This window comes from Pempheris klunzingeri, chromosome 9, assembly GCF_042242105.1.
Source record: "Pempheris klunzingeri isolate RE-2024b chromosome 9, fPemKlu1.hap1, whole genome shotgun sequence".
NCBI classification, from domain to species: Eukaryota; Metazoa; Chordata; class Actinopteri; order Acropomatiformes; family Pempheridae; genus Pempheris; species Pempheris klunzingeri.
Genome location: NC_092020.1, coordinates 1277826 through 1293765, shown reverse-complemented (window position 1 = coordinate 1293765; position 15940 = coordinate 1277826). Strand labels below are relative to the sequence as shown.

The window sequence follows — 15940 nt, the reverse complement described above, 5'->3', positions numbered from 1 at the left end:
GTAGTTAACTCAGCTGCAATGCTAAAATAGTTGTTGAACACTTAGGCCTATTTTCACATTGTGTGCACATTTTGTTGCTATTGCTTACAAACCTTTGTTTGCAGTTGAAGTTTTGAATTTTTTTCCATTACGGTATTGTTCACCAGAACTTAGACACCAAACTACTGATATTCTGGAAGTATAGTTTATTACCACATAAGCAGTACAGATATTTTTTCTCATAATTTCTCTAAATATATTTAAATATAATTTGTTTTCTTTGTGGGTCCTGACAAAGGCACTAACCAATGTGTGTAACATGGGTATTAAACAAGGAACAGTCAATAGGTGGGTTTTTGTGCAAAATCTTAAAATAGTACATGTGTAACAAACATGCACATACGTTGAAGGACACCAATATATCTCTGGAGAATTTAACCACACTCCCATATGCACTCACAACAAAAATAAACACCTCCTTCATAGGATTGTCATTTGGCAGTATTAACCTTTGGACCTCAGCACACATCTTGTTGTTCAGCAGGTCAGTCAAGTCATTTGGCAGTGTGAACACGTGGAATAGAGAAATTTACACCACTACAGTAGTACGACACAGTCAGCTGAGCCTCTCCAGGGCTTGAAGAACACTGCAGTTGAATAAGCCTGTGTGCCCACTGATCTCCTGAGTAACTAGGACGCGTCCGTCGGGTCGAGGTCTGTGGACCAGGACGAGCTCTCCTTGAAGCAGACTGAGCTCCGAGTCCGTCTGGGCTAAATGTGTTGAGGTCACTCTGTGTCTGGAAAAAAAAAAAAAAAAAAAGTGAAAAAGATGGTTTTTGTCCACTCCACTGAATCAGTAACACATTTTCATGTCAACCTTGTCTGTCTGATAATCAATTATTTTTTTTAAATCAGGGACAACCATATAAATCATCGTACCTGCTGGGGCTGAACTGAGCTGACATGGCAGACAGAGACGGCTGTGACGATGTCGGTTTCTGCGGGTTAGAATTTAGATCTGAGAAGGCAGCTTCGATGCCTTTCCTGAGAATAGGAACTTTTCCTTCTTTGAGAATGATCCCTGGTCCGTCTCTTCCCAGGGTGAGTGATGGGGCCCACACTTCTAACGGAGGGGGCCCAGGGCAGCAGTTGGAGAAAACCTGATTTCCTGACGACCAGGAGGAGGTCCGCAGTCTTGGAGGAGGGGAGTCTTCATCTGTGAGGAACCGCACTGACTTTGCCGGCTAGGAGAGTAAAATATTTATTAAATTAATTACTAAATTACTGAAGTTTAACAACAAATAATACTTCACACAAAGGCAAGCTTGTGTCTCTTGCAAGAAATCATCAGTATGACCTCACCTTGTCTGTATTGTTCTTGTGTGAGTCAGGTCTGACTAGGATTGAGTGAGGCCCATTGGAGGGCTGTCTGTCATGCTGAAACGTTGCCTCATGAAAAGCAGCTAAGTCCCTGTCTTTAAAGACTGCAGCAGCAGAGGGCGCTGCATGCTCAGTCATCCAGCCCAGCGGTCTGCCAGAATTGGACAGGATGCTGCTGTTTTTCTTCCTCTGCATGGCAGGTGAGTAGCCGGACGCCTGAACTTGTGCAAAGTGCTGTGAGTTGGACGGCATGTTCAGATTAGATGTATGGGAGTAATGGTTTGAGCCTGAAAAAAACATGTAAAAAACAGTCTTTAACAATCTGGCAAAATCTCTAATATAATCAAGCAGTTAAACGACAGATGTGGTTGTTTAACACTCACTTCTGTGAGGGTTGAAGATGCGCCTCACGGTGTCCCAACCTTGTGCACCCCCATAGAAGGACGTTTTTCCGGTGCCAGTGGATGACATTGCATGCTGTGCTCCATTTGGCACAGATGGGACCTGTCCTGTTGAGTGTACCGTTCCATCAGCGTTCACCCTATCAAGAGCAAGGACCACAGCAGGATTCTTGGCAGCTGTGGGTTTCTTTCCAGCTACTGTGTTGTACTGTGAGGACACATTAGCTGCTTTGGTCTCCAGGAGTCTGGCCGAGGTTCTGCAGTGAGGCAATGAGACACTCAAATAGAAACTGATGTACTTTCTGTATAATCGCTTGTTATACAACAGCAAAAGTTTATGTGAACCAAGCACCAGCCTCAGTGTTATATTTCTGTTTCATTAATCATTTAATTATGTGCATGATGACATGCCGTCCTGCCCACGCTAAATTACTGAATCCAAATGTCATTTAGCTCCCACTTTCTGCAGTCAGGCCTCTCACCTGAGCACTGGCGAGATGTAGTTGCTGGGCAGAATGCCCACTTTGCCCGTTCTGAGCGATAACCCACGCAGCCAGCCCTCTTTGAACTTTCCGTACACTCCCACCATCTCTCCTTTCCTCAGCTCAAGCTCCTCTGGCCGTCGTGGTTTGTATGAGTAGAGGACGGCACACCTGAGGCACACAGATGTTACTACAACACTTTTCACAATGTATAACCAGATTATGCTGTCTTTTTTATGGGCATTCGAGCGTTTCCTGTTTCTTTTTCTACTTATATCGTTCACTTGTGGTCCTGTATTAACATACCATGCATATAACATTTAAAACAGTGACTCACACGCTGATGGAAAGCTGCTGTGTGGAGGAGTTTTTGCCGTCTGCAGAGGCAGAGGACATCTGGGGGTTCAACAGGGCCATAGATATGGTGGGTGGTGTCTCGCTGGTCATCTTCTTCTCAGTCTGTAATGGGATGGATTCAAAATCATGATGAATGGCACGTTATTTAAGAATACAATATTAAAACGGGAGTTTTAACTAAACTCACTTGGAGTAGATTAGAGAATATCGAAATTATTATCTGTTCCTCTTTTATTGAAAGTATCTTAACTTTTTAATTTATTTATCAAAAGGACATGAACTGATTGCAAGGTGTTATTAATATCAGCTCTAAAAGTATTGTCAAAAATCAAAAATCGTTTGTACCTGTAAGGCACATACGATTATCATGAACCTTACACAAACTAATGCCACCAGAGCAGTGTTTTAGTTTGTCTTACCTTGTATATAGACTGATAAATACACTTTTTGACATAGCCTGTCCCTCACTATGGACTGGCCACTGATCTTTGTGCATTTCAGTTCTTCCTAACGTTGTCATACTGTCCCTCCAAAATCCCCCACAGGTGTTCAGTTGGGTTGATATGTGGTGACTGCCAAGGCCACAGCATGTGACTAATGTAATTTTCTTACTAAAATTCAGTGTCCCTTTGGGTTCCTGTTTGGAAAAATCCCCATTCGTTATGTTTCTCTACTCCATTTTTTCAGGGGCTTTCCATTAGTTTGTCACTCGCCTGTATACTATATGATATAATTAGTTGGATTTACTTTTAAAATGCTTAGATTTAGCCCCAATTTAATCAAAGCAGAAATGATGATCCATGCATTTTAAGTGATGAAAAATATAGATACAGTAAAAAAAAAAAAAACATATGTACTGGCCTTGCAGACTTCTTTTGCATTTTATCATCATAGATCCAAGTTTCTCCTTTTAAAGCCGAGAGCTACGAAACTCCGACAGACTTGAAGTCAGCAGACCGTGAGTCAGGCCTGACGCAGCCTTTGACTAGCAGGGAGTGACCCTGAGGTGTGTCTCACAGCCGTTAACGACAAAAATTAAGCTTATTACCCTTAATTACTTAAATTACTAAGTGGGCTTTTTAGTGAGGCCTTTATTTTATACTTTTAATCTTCTTCTCTGACCAACCAAAGCCCACACATATATTGTTTTCTCATTGTTATCATTACACAGAGGCCAAAATAACTTTCCCTGTGTCCATTATCTCAGCAGTGACGTCTGCAGATGCTTCGTGCTATTTACAGCACTACCACTCAGCCACTGCTTAAAGCCTTAATGCTGGCCTGGGGTTCCCTCTATACAGCATGTGCCTGGATGCTACAGCGCTCACACCATTAAGCTGCAATGCATTTACACTGTACCTCAGAAAAGCACAAAAGAATTCATAATTAGGAGGCTGCCGTTGCTATTAGAAGTCGCACTAGTCAAAGGCAGTGCTGTGAAGCAGACGTAAAGAGTAAAATCATGATATAATGTCCTGAAGATCAGCCTTCCATCATATACTGTGAGTGGATGGAAGAGCATCACTGTCATCTATAGTGTCTTTTATGACATTCACATGACAAAAAAAGCAGCATTAAATTATTTAGATCTTTTCATCACTCTGTGTCCTTTTTCTATTCTGGGTTTGTCTTTTATCAGATACAAAGAGCCTCAGCTTCAGTTATGTTACAGTCACGCAGGTGCAGTGACCCAGCAGCTACAATGGCTATATTTACATGAGGAGGGTAATTCTGCTATTGGCTATGGAGTGACTGAAGTTTTATATGGTGTTAATGGTTGACATGCGGCCAGAATCACTGCAGCCATAAATAAACCATTTAGCAGAATAATAATTTCCACATTTTGGTGTTCGTCAGCCAGATATTTGTAAATATCTGCTAACTTTTTATTTAATTCCAGCAGTTTTTACTTCCAAATGTCCCTTTTCCAAAGCCCGTTTTTATTTCACAGCATAATTTTCCCCGAATCTTTCCCCTAAACAGTTTTATTTTATAACTGCAGTCTTCGTCGATCAATACAAAGAGTGCAGAGCCAGTTACATGAGCAAACACCTAATTAGCCTGTGTGGTCTGCATGGGTGTGGAAGTCACCTGCAATAAACTGTTGTGAAAGGAGGAGGGATGAAATAACTTTTCATACTAATGAGAGGATTTCATAGTTGTGTTATATAGTTGATTTGTATTTATTCCTGTGACTGTTTATTCCATAATTCCTAATTTATTTGTTTAATTCCGAGCACATTGAGTCTCCATAGAGTAGTTCATACCAACTTAATCATGTCTTTTAATGCATCAGCTGATAATCATGTTCCTTAGTAGTCATTCCCCCTTCGGTTAAACATAACCAATGTCAAAACTATATGCAGAACTCTGATAGAAGTTTTCAACGTTGCCACTTTCTAATCATCCCTGACATATCAACGAAGAGAAACGTACAACCTGCATTCCTGCTCTTTCCTCTCCTCGTGCATATGTGTAGTTGTGAAGACATTTTAACTGTTAAATGGTCTTTTGGGTTTTGAGAGAGTTTGTTGTCTTTACATCAATTTTTAATAAAAAATAAGTTATTAAACATTGAGGTTTAAATATAAATGACATTATGTCAGTATCACAGATATACTACATATTTAACAATTATTGCTGAGTGAATGACTGAATGATTAAATCATATTTGTGTTGGGATTTGGATCTGCTCCAACAGGAAATAATCATATGACTTTCTGTAATGTATATTGTGGAATATGCTCTGGGCAGGATAATGGAAATTGTCCACCTTCCAGCTGAGGTCAAATTCATCTCAAACACCTACTCATAATGGTGTAATTTGTCCACTCTAACAGGTGCAACACAGCTAACAGGAGAGTGAGGGAGATGTCAATCAAGCGCCATGTGCACATGCCCACACAGGAGGTGCTGTGATCAGGCAACATGAGTGAAGACACCTGTGTAGGAGGACAATTTCGAGTTTGTTATATGGTAGGGCTGCAACGGAGGATTATTTTCATTATTCATGTGCCAGTTTCTTTCTTAATTAATCGATGAATTGTTCTGTCTTTGAAATGTCAGATGACAGTGAGAACTGACTGGACATTTTCCCAAAATTATCCAAAGCCCAATGTGATGTCTTTAATTTGCTTGTTTTGTAACCTGCAGACACTGATGTTCACTAAGACTTAAGAAAAAGAAAAGCTGCAATTCCTCACAGTTGAGACGCTGACGCAACAGACAACGATTAATTCATGCTTTTGTTCAATCTTGTCTCAATTACTGCAGCTCCCTTTCAACCTCCTTCAGCAAAACATCCCTGGACTGCTCACAAGTACTCTACCGTGCTGCTGCAAAGGTTTTCATCACGTCCTCTACAATGTCTCAGAATTCAGTTCAGGTTAATTGTTGTTTGTCTGACTTTCAGAGGTGTGTGTGTGTGGTCAGGCACCTAACTACAGTAGCAGCCCTACATTAGAAATCTTCTGATCAGGGTTTGTTGGTTCTAGGCTGATAACTAAAACAGACTGTGCTTGTGGATTTGCCTCCCTTTGGACTTTAAACAGCTGCTCAAGACCCACCTGTTGTCGTGTTTTTGTTTGCTGCCTTATTTTTTTTATTATAAAGCACTTTGTGGCGGTCTGCTTCTGAGTGGTGCTATATATCTATATCTACTTACTAAACAACTATCAGAATCATTTCTGGATCATTTCCTGTTGATCAAGTCATCAATTAATCAACTAATCATATCATGATTATTTACATTGGTTATAGTCAATTCACAGGCTTCAAATAAGCTTTATGTAACAATGACATCAGATATTTTGTTGTTCCAGTGAAGTATGACGTGGAATTGAACTTTTCTATGTTACACTTGAAGATGTTGTTGGCTTTGGCTCATTTCCACCCTAAACCTTGCTCTTACATAACCATGCCAATATTCACACTAATGCGCATCATTTCATCCACAGTTGGTGGGAAGCCGTATCTCTCTGTGAAACAGTGGAGCCAGAGGTGAGAGCTGATGGGATGCAGCGCTAAGAATAGCACACATGCTAGTGGTCAGTGGGGAGCTCGGCGTCAGCTTTAGGGACAGAGCCCTCCGCTCCTGTAAAAAGGGAAGTGCATGGCTTGTCTGCTATTACTGGCCCACTGATGTGAAAGTGAGTGTTACCTGCTTAGTGAAGAGGAAGGAGTTTGAAGGCAGGGGAGAGAGAGGGGTCTGTTATGTAACCAACTTCACCAGTGACTCATCATCATCAGCATGAGAGAGATAAGCAGACACACTGAGGGACTCTCCAAGCCTCCCACTCTCTACATCTATCTCTCATTTTTCCTCCTTCGTCTTCCTACATCTTGTGTTTTGCCTTTTCACAGCTCACACATTTTGTTTTCCGTTTCTCTACACCATCTTTTCGTTTCAGTATGTCCTCTTACCTTTTCCTCTTATCTCTCCCATTTCCTGTTTTTTTTTAATCTTGTTCTTAGGTATCCTGCACCTCCCTTCCTCCCCTGTTTTCTTTTCTCCGGCCTGCGTGAGGTTTAGCATTTTTATTCTCTGACATGCGTAATTGCAGGGTAGAGCTGTGAAATATGAACTGAATCAAAGAAAATCATTATCTCAGGGGGCAGGGCACTTGGCAGCAGGTTATATAATTAAACCTTGTAGAGGCTTTTATGTTGGCACTGCAGTCAGGCATTAGCTGGCTATGGCTTTATGAAGCATTCACAGTATTTGAATACACCGTTTCTAATGTAAATGAATGGCAACGTGTCCAGCTGTGAACACAAAACTGTTCATATGAAATCTTTAAGCAGAGTTAACATTCACAGCATGCTATTTGACTGTGTTTCTATCATGTTGCTTCTGATGGTCATCTAAGCAAAAAGTAATCCAACATTTTCTCATCTTTCATCATCCAATCTGTCGTCTTGCCACGTGATGTAGGCTGTATAAAGTATGCAGCAGGTGTCATGTTGGTCACATAAAAACAGTGGGTTGGCAAGTCGTCCTCAAAGCTTGAGACCTAAATCTATAATAAATAAACAAATAATAATAATAATGTATTGCAGATGCCATTCACAGGCAGCCCTAAAAGAGTCTCAAGAAACAGTGAAAACAGTAAAAATAGTCAGTTTCAAGAGTGTGAGGAACTTTTTCACCCACTCTGAGTGATTTAAATAGTCTCTATGTGTTTTACACTTAAACAATGGTTATTCTATTAGCCGTTTCAATCGAAGCTTTCCTCTTCTCTCTCCAGTTATGTCTTTCAAGAATGGGACCATGACACAACTTCCCTTAAGTCCTATATCTCTATCTGTGCTCAAGAAAAAAAGGGACACACACCCTGTTAGACTGCTATTCATCTCTGTGGGGAAACCCTGGCTCGTGTCCCAGGACTCTTGATTAAAGAGCTTTCAAAGTTTCGGTCCGTTCACCTCAAGTCTCACTCCTTTCATATCTAGCCATTTTCCACATCTGTGTTGTCTTAATGAGAGCCACTTAATCATGTAGCAGCCAACATAAGGGCGATGCCGCTCTCTCTTTCATTCCTTAAGCTTAGTGTCATGGTTCCCTCCCTGTGCCCCTAAGGACAACTTGATCCCTCAGTGACTCAAATAAAATCATCTATTATCTCACAGCAAACCGTCATGCCCTTTGCCAAGCACATGTTTTCTATTAAGGCAAATCACTGCACACAAAACAAAGCCAAACATAGTTTAGCTCAAAGATTGTGGGAAAGAGGACTCTGCTAACTTCATCACACCAGCGTAGCATGCATACAGGCAGGTATATTGGCACATGACTCACATGTAACAGGCGTCGGTGTGAAGAGTCAGAGTGGCGTCTAATTCGCTGAGAGTTCACTCTAGAGGGGTGAGAGAGGCCCCGGGCGGCAAGAGGCACAGAGAGGCGGTGTGAATGACCCTGATGGTTGAAGGTGCTGATGTTGGTCGTCTCTCCTTTAGTCTGCTGATAAAAGTTGCTGCTGCTGGCTGCAGGCTGTTTCTGCTGGTTGGAGAGGGGCAAAGCATTGATGAAGGGTGTCTTTGCTGGAACTTGAGGGACTCCGGGATGGGTGGTCCTATTGGATACGTCAATGGCCTTGTCTTTGCCCCCGCTCCCAGTCCGTTGGTGAAATTCTGCTGAGTCACTCCCTCTCCGATTTTTTCCCTCTAGCAGTTTGGCAGCCACTGTGTTTGGCTGAAAGAGACGAAAACATGAAGAGAAACCACAGTGAAAATCGAGATAAATCCTTACACAGAGACTCAATCCTCAGTCAAGAAAATCCTCTCAAACTCGCTCCTACCTGCTACTAGTGCCTGTCAACCTCTGCTCCTGCTGCTAAACGCAATGGCTGTCTAAATACACCCACTTATCACTACTCCACTCACCCCTACAACTTGTTGGACAGGCAGGCAGGGAGACAGGCAGACAGGAGCATAAGTACCAGCCAATAAGCCAGGAAGGGTTGACTGGTGCTGAGAGAGGAGCTGAGCAGGCAGACAGACAGACATGGCAGGGTTAATGCTTTCACTCCCCACTGTGATGTGCTGTTATGCCACCCAAGCAGAGAAAGCATTACTGTGTCTTCACGCCTGGTTGCACGACACGAGGAGAGGCAGGCTCAGAAAGGAGGGGGAGAGAAGAAAAGAGGAGGATGAGAAAACAGAGTACAGAGGTAGAAAAAGATGAAGAGCATCACTGAGGCGGGGCTTCAGGAGAAGACATGAGTGGACAGGAGAGGAAAGGAGGCGTAAAGAAGAGGAGAGGACTCATTAGAGAAGCGAAATATAAGGTGAGCAGAGGTGAGAAATGAGGGACGTGAACAACAATGAACGAATGAGGCAGCAGCCCCACTGTAGGAACAAATACAGTTTTCCCTGGCATGGATGAAGTTAATTCCTGGAGGCAGAAAGTACAGAGGAAAACAAATGACAGTCAGCTAGCTAAGCAAGCTCTGCAAACCTGAGTAAGCCACATAGTCACACACTAATGAGCAGCTGCAGACACAGCAGGGCTTCACAGATTAGCTTTCTGCCTCAGCACTTTGCAGCCCAGGAGTGACATTTACAGATGAATCAAAGATCTGAATGAAAATCAAGGTAGCGCCCTGGCAGTGACCTGGAATTAACGACATCCAGCGACGACATCTACGGTTCAATTCATTTCAAGAGCTACACCATCAGGCCAGAGTGCCAAACGGCAGGTGTCAGACTTGATCATGCTGAAAAGGCCACAACCCACATTGAAACAATAGAGGACAGATGAGAGAATAAGAGGAGCTCACCTCTGTAAACTGCAGAGGGCAAATTCCAACTTTCTCCCCAAGCTTGGCTTCAATCCAGTGCTCATCCAGCCGTCTGATGACAGTAAGGATGTCTCCCTGTAAACCAGAAATAAGTAGCAGACACAGAGAGACATTAACTTAGACAAAGTACAGACAAAGTGAGAGTCGGAGAAACCGCTTGAGAAAGAGATGCCAGGTGCAGGTGCCTGGAGACTGAGCACTCAGCTCAGAAACTCTCCGAGCCCTGCGTTTCTCCTGCAGCATGTGACATCAACTCCCTTTGTGTCTGCAGGCCCAGTCCTTTCTGCGGCCAGCCCTGCTCTAAAAACCATTTGACCATCTGCATTAAAACTGAGAAAAAAGAGCAGGGCGCAAGTGTGCTTTAATGGAGAGCGCACTAGCACTGAGGCCTTTATATAACTGCCTCAGAGATCCTTCAGGGTAAGTAACAACCACTGAGGAAGAGGTCTGAGCCTGCAGCTCCAACAAGTCTCTCAAAGCAGTGAGAAGAACAAAAAGCAGTGACCATTATGTATCAGTACAATTGGGAACTTCCTGTGCTATAAATAGAATACCACAAGTTCATGTCCAAAAATGAGAGACGCTCAACGGGTTAAGTTGCCACTTTTCTAATATGGGAGCAGGGAGTCAAGCACTTACGCCGATGTACGATGTATCATTTTCAGAATTGATACCTTTATCCATTAGGTTTTCGTGTCATCAATACATTATTTAGTCTAAAGCTATGTCTTTATGTTCCCCAGCTGGTCGGACCAGCAGACTGAGGGTAATCATTTGTTATGATAGTAACAAATCAAGCAAATCGCAGAGTTCATGAAATATAACAAGTACATTTCTTAATAGATTAATGATCGATCGATTAGCATCAATCGACAGAAAATTAATCTGCAACAATGTTGATGAGTGAATAAAAGTCATTATTCTAAAGCAAAAATGGCAAAACTTTCTGGTTCCTGTTTTTTTTTTACTCTTCCATGATATAAAATTAAATGTGTAGTCAGGTGATAGTGTGATTGTCATTTTTGACAATTTGTTCAATTATAGACCAAATTAATCAAGAGAATAATCACTAGAATAATTGATAATGAGACTGATGTCACTGGATATCAAACCGGGGATCCACCTCTGTCTTGTAGAGGTTGTTAGACACTCAGATCCTTGTGCGTCTCTTCTTAACATTGATTTAGTTAGTAAATGATGGCCTGAACTATAACAACAGTCACTAGATACAGTAAAATGAAGGGGTACCTTTGCTCTTTGCCACTGAGGGTTAATGTTTTATTAAATGAAGGTTACTGTTGATGGAATCTTTTCCTTTGAGCATTAACTAAAGAGTAGGCAACCATGCGAGGATTTTAATTAAATGAACTTGTGCAACCGAACCCAATGAAAATAAGCTTTTCCTGCTGTGTTAAGCCAGTCGGTGAGAGTCAGACCTTGAGGAAGCTGAGACAATATTTACTGTCTTCCAGATTCATCTCTTCGGGCTTAAAATCATACAGCGCCCTGCAGAGAGCCGGAGGTTGGGACTGCTGGAGGGGCTGCAGCTGAGGCATCTGGCTGACGGCCTGCAGCGTGCTGGCAGTGACAGAAGCACCGCTACTGTCACCGCCGTTCCCGTGCCAGTTCTCTTCCGCTTTGTGTTGCGGCGTGATACTGTTACCAGGCGTGAGGACCAGCTCGCCTGACGAATCACCTCGTTGGGAACGCATCAAAGCTCTGGGAGCAAGCTGGAGAACACAAGAACATCACACAGGAGCTGCTGTTAGTTCAAATCAAGCCATGAATTCAGTTAACTTGTTGATTTATGTTTCTGAAATCTTTAAAGTCTTTAAAGAGTTGGTGGGCGAAGGGGCTGCACTCTCTTTTAAAGATGAGAACAAATGATAAGTGACAGTGTGTCTCATTTAGTGAGGCACACATTGATGTTTTGACATTTATTAGTGTGCAGGATGATAAACCTCTACATGGTTTTAACTGCTGAACAGACACAAATGTGTGATGTTCTTATCAAGATGCAGATGTATTAAATATGACACATCCGTTTCGCCTTTAAAGATGGTATCAGGCATTGACTCAAGCTTTACTGTTAATGTCTTTTTTTCCAGTTCCAGTGATGGTGAGAGAAAGCTGCAAAGAGACAGTGACTTATTTTCTGCAAAAGTAACACAGAGTTTGTTGTAATTAGTCTTGTCCATTAGTCTTGCATGTTAACTAAGATAGCAGAAGAATTGTGCATAATACAGTGTTAATAGCACATTTTGAAATATTACCATACTGAAAACCATTCAAAACAAATTAATATGTATTTCATCACACACTTACCGGATACCAATGATTTCACAGACACTAAGTGTCCGTTAGGGTGGATTTTCTTCTCAGTAAATAACTTCTACTTTGTTGTTGCAGGTCAGTCAATTTTTGTGCTGTGATTTATGTCACAGAGGACCCGAACTTTCACTGAGTGACACCTCTTGGGAAAATCCTCCTAAAAGTAATGAACTTGCTTTGTATGATTAATTGTACAAGATGTTTTCAGGAATTCAAATCCTATAATGCATATATTAACATGCAGTCTAATAAACCCCCCACACCAATCTACTTTATGTTTGAATTACAAGTGTGATGCGCTGTTTTTAGCTGTGTCTGCGTTTAAACGGCAGAAACTAGAGAATAAAACATCAGCATCAAATGAAAACTGCATAATGATTTACTGACTGTGAAATACATTTATGATCCTCACCTCCCTGTCGGCTTTGATTTAGGTGACAGTTGTATGATTTTTGAACATGCACTAAAAAAAACGGACTCCTCTCTACTACCTTTAAAATTGTAATTTCATGTAACTCCATAACACCCTGAAAAGAAGAGGATTCCTTTAAAACATAAATTTCAAGACTTCTGTTTGTAGGTGTGTCTAATTTTATCATTATCGGTGCCAAATTTTTCCCAAAAAGTTTTTTGACAATAAGATGCAGCTGTAACACAGTGATACTGAACAATAATATGTATAAATGCACTCAACAGACTTGATTACTGTGATGATGATGAAGTAATATTAAACATATGTGATGAATGAGCTTTAATTCTTTGTTATAGATCTAACAAGTTGGTTTCTCTCACTCCGTTTTTAGTCCTGTTTCATATTTAATAGTTGAATCCTGTAACACAATATTTTCTCTCATTCTATCTGTGTGGTCTCTGAGTTTACATTTATCAATCATACACCTACTGCCCTCTACATTAGCTGGTAAAAGTTATTGGCTGAGGACAGAGAAACGACTTGGGGGGGGCCACTGGAGTGACCTTCATTGTCTATGATGTGAGAAGAACGTCACGCTAAATGCACCGTACGTCTCATCACTTCGAGTCGGGGTGAACACTGACTCTAGGTCAGATCACACACCAGCTCTTCTGCACCACATAATCTTATACAGTTTAATGATTAATAGGTGGAAAAATCCCACTTGGCACTTTTGCATCAATGTGACAAAGTGTTTTGATTTTCTGGATATTTAATTTGCTAGATTAACCAAAAACAGAAAATGCACATTTCTTAATATTGTGATATATATTGACTGTACATATTCTGTGATCTAGATGATCATCCATATTGTGCAGGCCTAGGAGGGCATGTTTAAAGTCCAACAAAGTTAATGTGAAAAGAAAAGAGTTTTGAAGAAATATTCAGCATTCATGTGATGTTTGAGTAAAAATAAAATAAAATGTTACATGTTAGTAGTAAGTAGGCTAACCGACTCCTGAGCACTGGTGTTGAGCCAGTAATCAGTCTCTGCAGTGTTGTGTTGTTTTCTAAAGACAAAGACTCATCACATGACCTGCTGGACTAATAAACCTGTCACCCAAAGTGCAGAGAAAGTTGTTCTAGGTTATACTGCCTCTGGTAAAGGATTAAGGTTCCTGCACTGACCTCATTGTGCTTCTCTCTGTGTTGACCGTCCCTGACTCTGGACGAGGGCGCTGCGTACCGGGCAGAGCGTCTGTCCCTGCTGGGCCCCGGGGAGCTCTGGAGCCCCTCCAGGAGCCGCACTAACAGGAGGTTTGCGGGAAGCTCCTCCACCGTCCTGACCGGGACAGGAGCGCGACACTCGGGGCAGAGCAGCTGGGAGTGGGCCGCCTCGAGCCTCTGCAGACAGGACATACAGAAAGTGTGCTGGCAGGGCAGGACTTTAGCTGACCCATCCAGCTGCCTGGAGCACAGAGGACACTCCAGCAAGGCCACCAGAGACAGCTCCTCCATTTTAGAAGGGCCGCCTCTCTTGGGGAGCAGGGCTTCTGGCACGTCTGAGACTCTGTAATCCACCATACTGGGGGGGGGGGGGGGAGAGAGAATGAGAGGCTATTTCAGCGAGTACTATTAACAACCAATAAGATTTATAACTTCAAACCGGTTGATTAGGTGGAATTAACGAGAAACGACCCTAAACACTGCACGCTGCTTGCCTACAGGTGTCATGTCAGCTCACCTGGCTGCACAGGTGAGACAGAAGCAGGAAATATGTCACAGAGGGCGAAATCCTCCCACATTAGTCCCAGTAACACAGACTACAGAATCATAAAGCACTTACACGTGTTATCTGATGACTGGCGGGGGGCGATTTCCCATAAACTCCTCTTAGGAAATGCGTAACTTTCTCTCCGCCGTCGCCATGACGCAGTGCGCGCGGGGGGCTGGGGGGGGCGGCGCTGGACGGCCGCGCGAGCTTTACATTAGTGACTCCGACTTCCTCCTGTCAAAATTTGCGACGGCTTGAATCCCACCTGTGGAAATGAGACGTTAAACAAAGTGAGAGTAAGACGTCAGTCAGGCTCATTCATCAGGAACTGTGTCGAGTTTCACCTCCGACTCAGTTTAACCCTTAACAGCTGATCGGATCCTGAAGCTACTCTAATGCTTTTTAACGGCAGGAAAAGGTGGCAATGTGATAGAAATAATATGCATCGGTGAAATAATTAGAAAAAGTGTTGTGCATGTCAAGAAAATAGTTTAGTAATTGTTAAAGTAGTTCCTAAATAAGGATGAATTAAAAAACGTGTTTTGAAGGCTTATTGAATACATTAATTGTTAAATTCTGCTCTAATCCAGACTGACACTGTTTTATCTCCTTAGCTCTGTAATTGTTCTGCGAGAAGCACCACAGTTTTCTGATTATCATGTGTAGAGAAGTTTTACTAGAAGAGGCAGAGTGTTGTTCTATCATGTGACATGGTCTCCCTCTGCTGGTGCGTTCACTGACCAGCGCTGCAGCTTCACCTGCAAGTCAAACTGGAAACAACGGAGGAAAAACAAAATAAAATTTAGAAAAATTAAACAGACGTGTGCTCTTCCAGACAGACATCATCCTCCATCATTTAAATGAGCATTTGCAGAGCAGCTGCAGCTATCGCTGGAGATGATAATGATGGTGCAAGTCATAATAACTTGTTTTATGTGTTTAGTTTAGTATTGTTTGGATTTCATTTGCACAGCCCAAATTCCCTTTCTGGCATCCCATGGCTAAATAATTTATCCATATTGGCTATGTAGCAAAAGTTCAGGACATCTGTTTGAATTTTTTAAAGAAGCATGAATTTTTCATCTCTTTCTTCACGTCAGCAGAACTCGGGGAATTCTAAAAATGTGCATATGGCTTTTACAGAGAGAGTGAGAGCAACAGAAAAAGACAGAGAGAGAGAGAGAGAGAGAGATTAGCCATGACTTATTTACATGTTCATATCAAAGTTGATCCAGGCCCTTCCTCTCAGCCCTGGCCCTGGCACAGTAGAGGGAAGCCTAAGCAGGACTTGGATTTTAGTTCATGTCTGGATATTGTTTTTTTTCTGGATTGAAACTTAACTTCTTGATGATTTTAGCGCTCCCATCTGTGAGTGATGGATCCTCTGTCAAATCTAATCAAAGGTACAGAAGAGGGAGTGTGGCTGTTCTGTTGCCCAGAGGAAGTCGGCACATTAGTCGACGGTCAGTCTGGCCTCTGCTGAGGAGCCCCGGATGTTGTGGGACGAAGAACCATGTTTGATAGTT

General features: G+C 42.2%; 1 protein-coding gene across 1 annotated transcript; it reads right to left on the bottom strand.

The window, feature by feature from the left end:
* Positions 1-170: 170 nt before the first annotated feature.
* Positions 171-14609, bottom strand: sh3rf2 (SH3 domain containing ring finger 2). The gene is made up of 11 exons (XM_070836880.1): positions 14487-14609; positions 13829-14225; positions 11334-11627; positions 9877-9972; positions 8397-8789; positions 2580-2701; positions 2243-2413; positions 1743-2017; positions 1342-1646; positions 919-1223; positions 171-776 (listed from the first exon to the last, which is right to left on the bottom strand). Exons 2-11 carry the CDS (start codon positions 14222-14224, stop codon positions 596-598), a joined length of 2538 nt encoding a protein of 845 aa, XP_070692981.1. The 5' UTR covers position 14225; positions 14487-14609; the 3' UTR covers positions 171-595.
* Between the last annotated feature and the right edge of the window lie 1331 nt (positions 14610-15940).

What these genes read in the sequence shown, in the direction of transcription:
- sh3rf2 (XM_070836880.1), bottom strand. Translation starts at nt 14,224, where the DNA reads ATGGTGGATTACAGAGTCTCAGACGTGCCAGAAGCCCTGCTCCCCAAG. An exon ending in GCCCTCTGCAGTTTACAGAG is followed by an intron (nt 8,790 to 9,876) that starts GTGAGCTCCTCT and finishes CGTCTCTTTCAG; the next exon opens with CCAAACACAGTGGCTGCCAA. An exon ending in GCTCAGTTCAGCCCCAGCAG is followed by an intron (nt 777 to 918) that starts GTACGATGATTT and finishes TTTTTTTTCCAG; the next exon opens with ACACAGAGTGACCTCAACAC.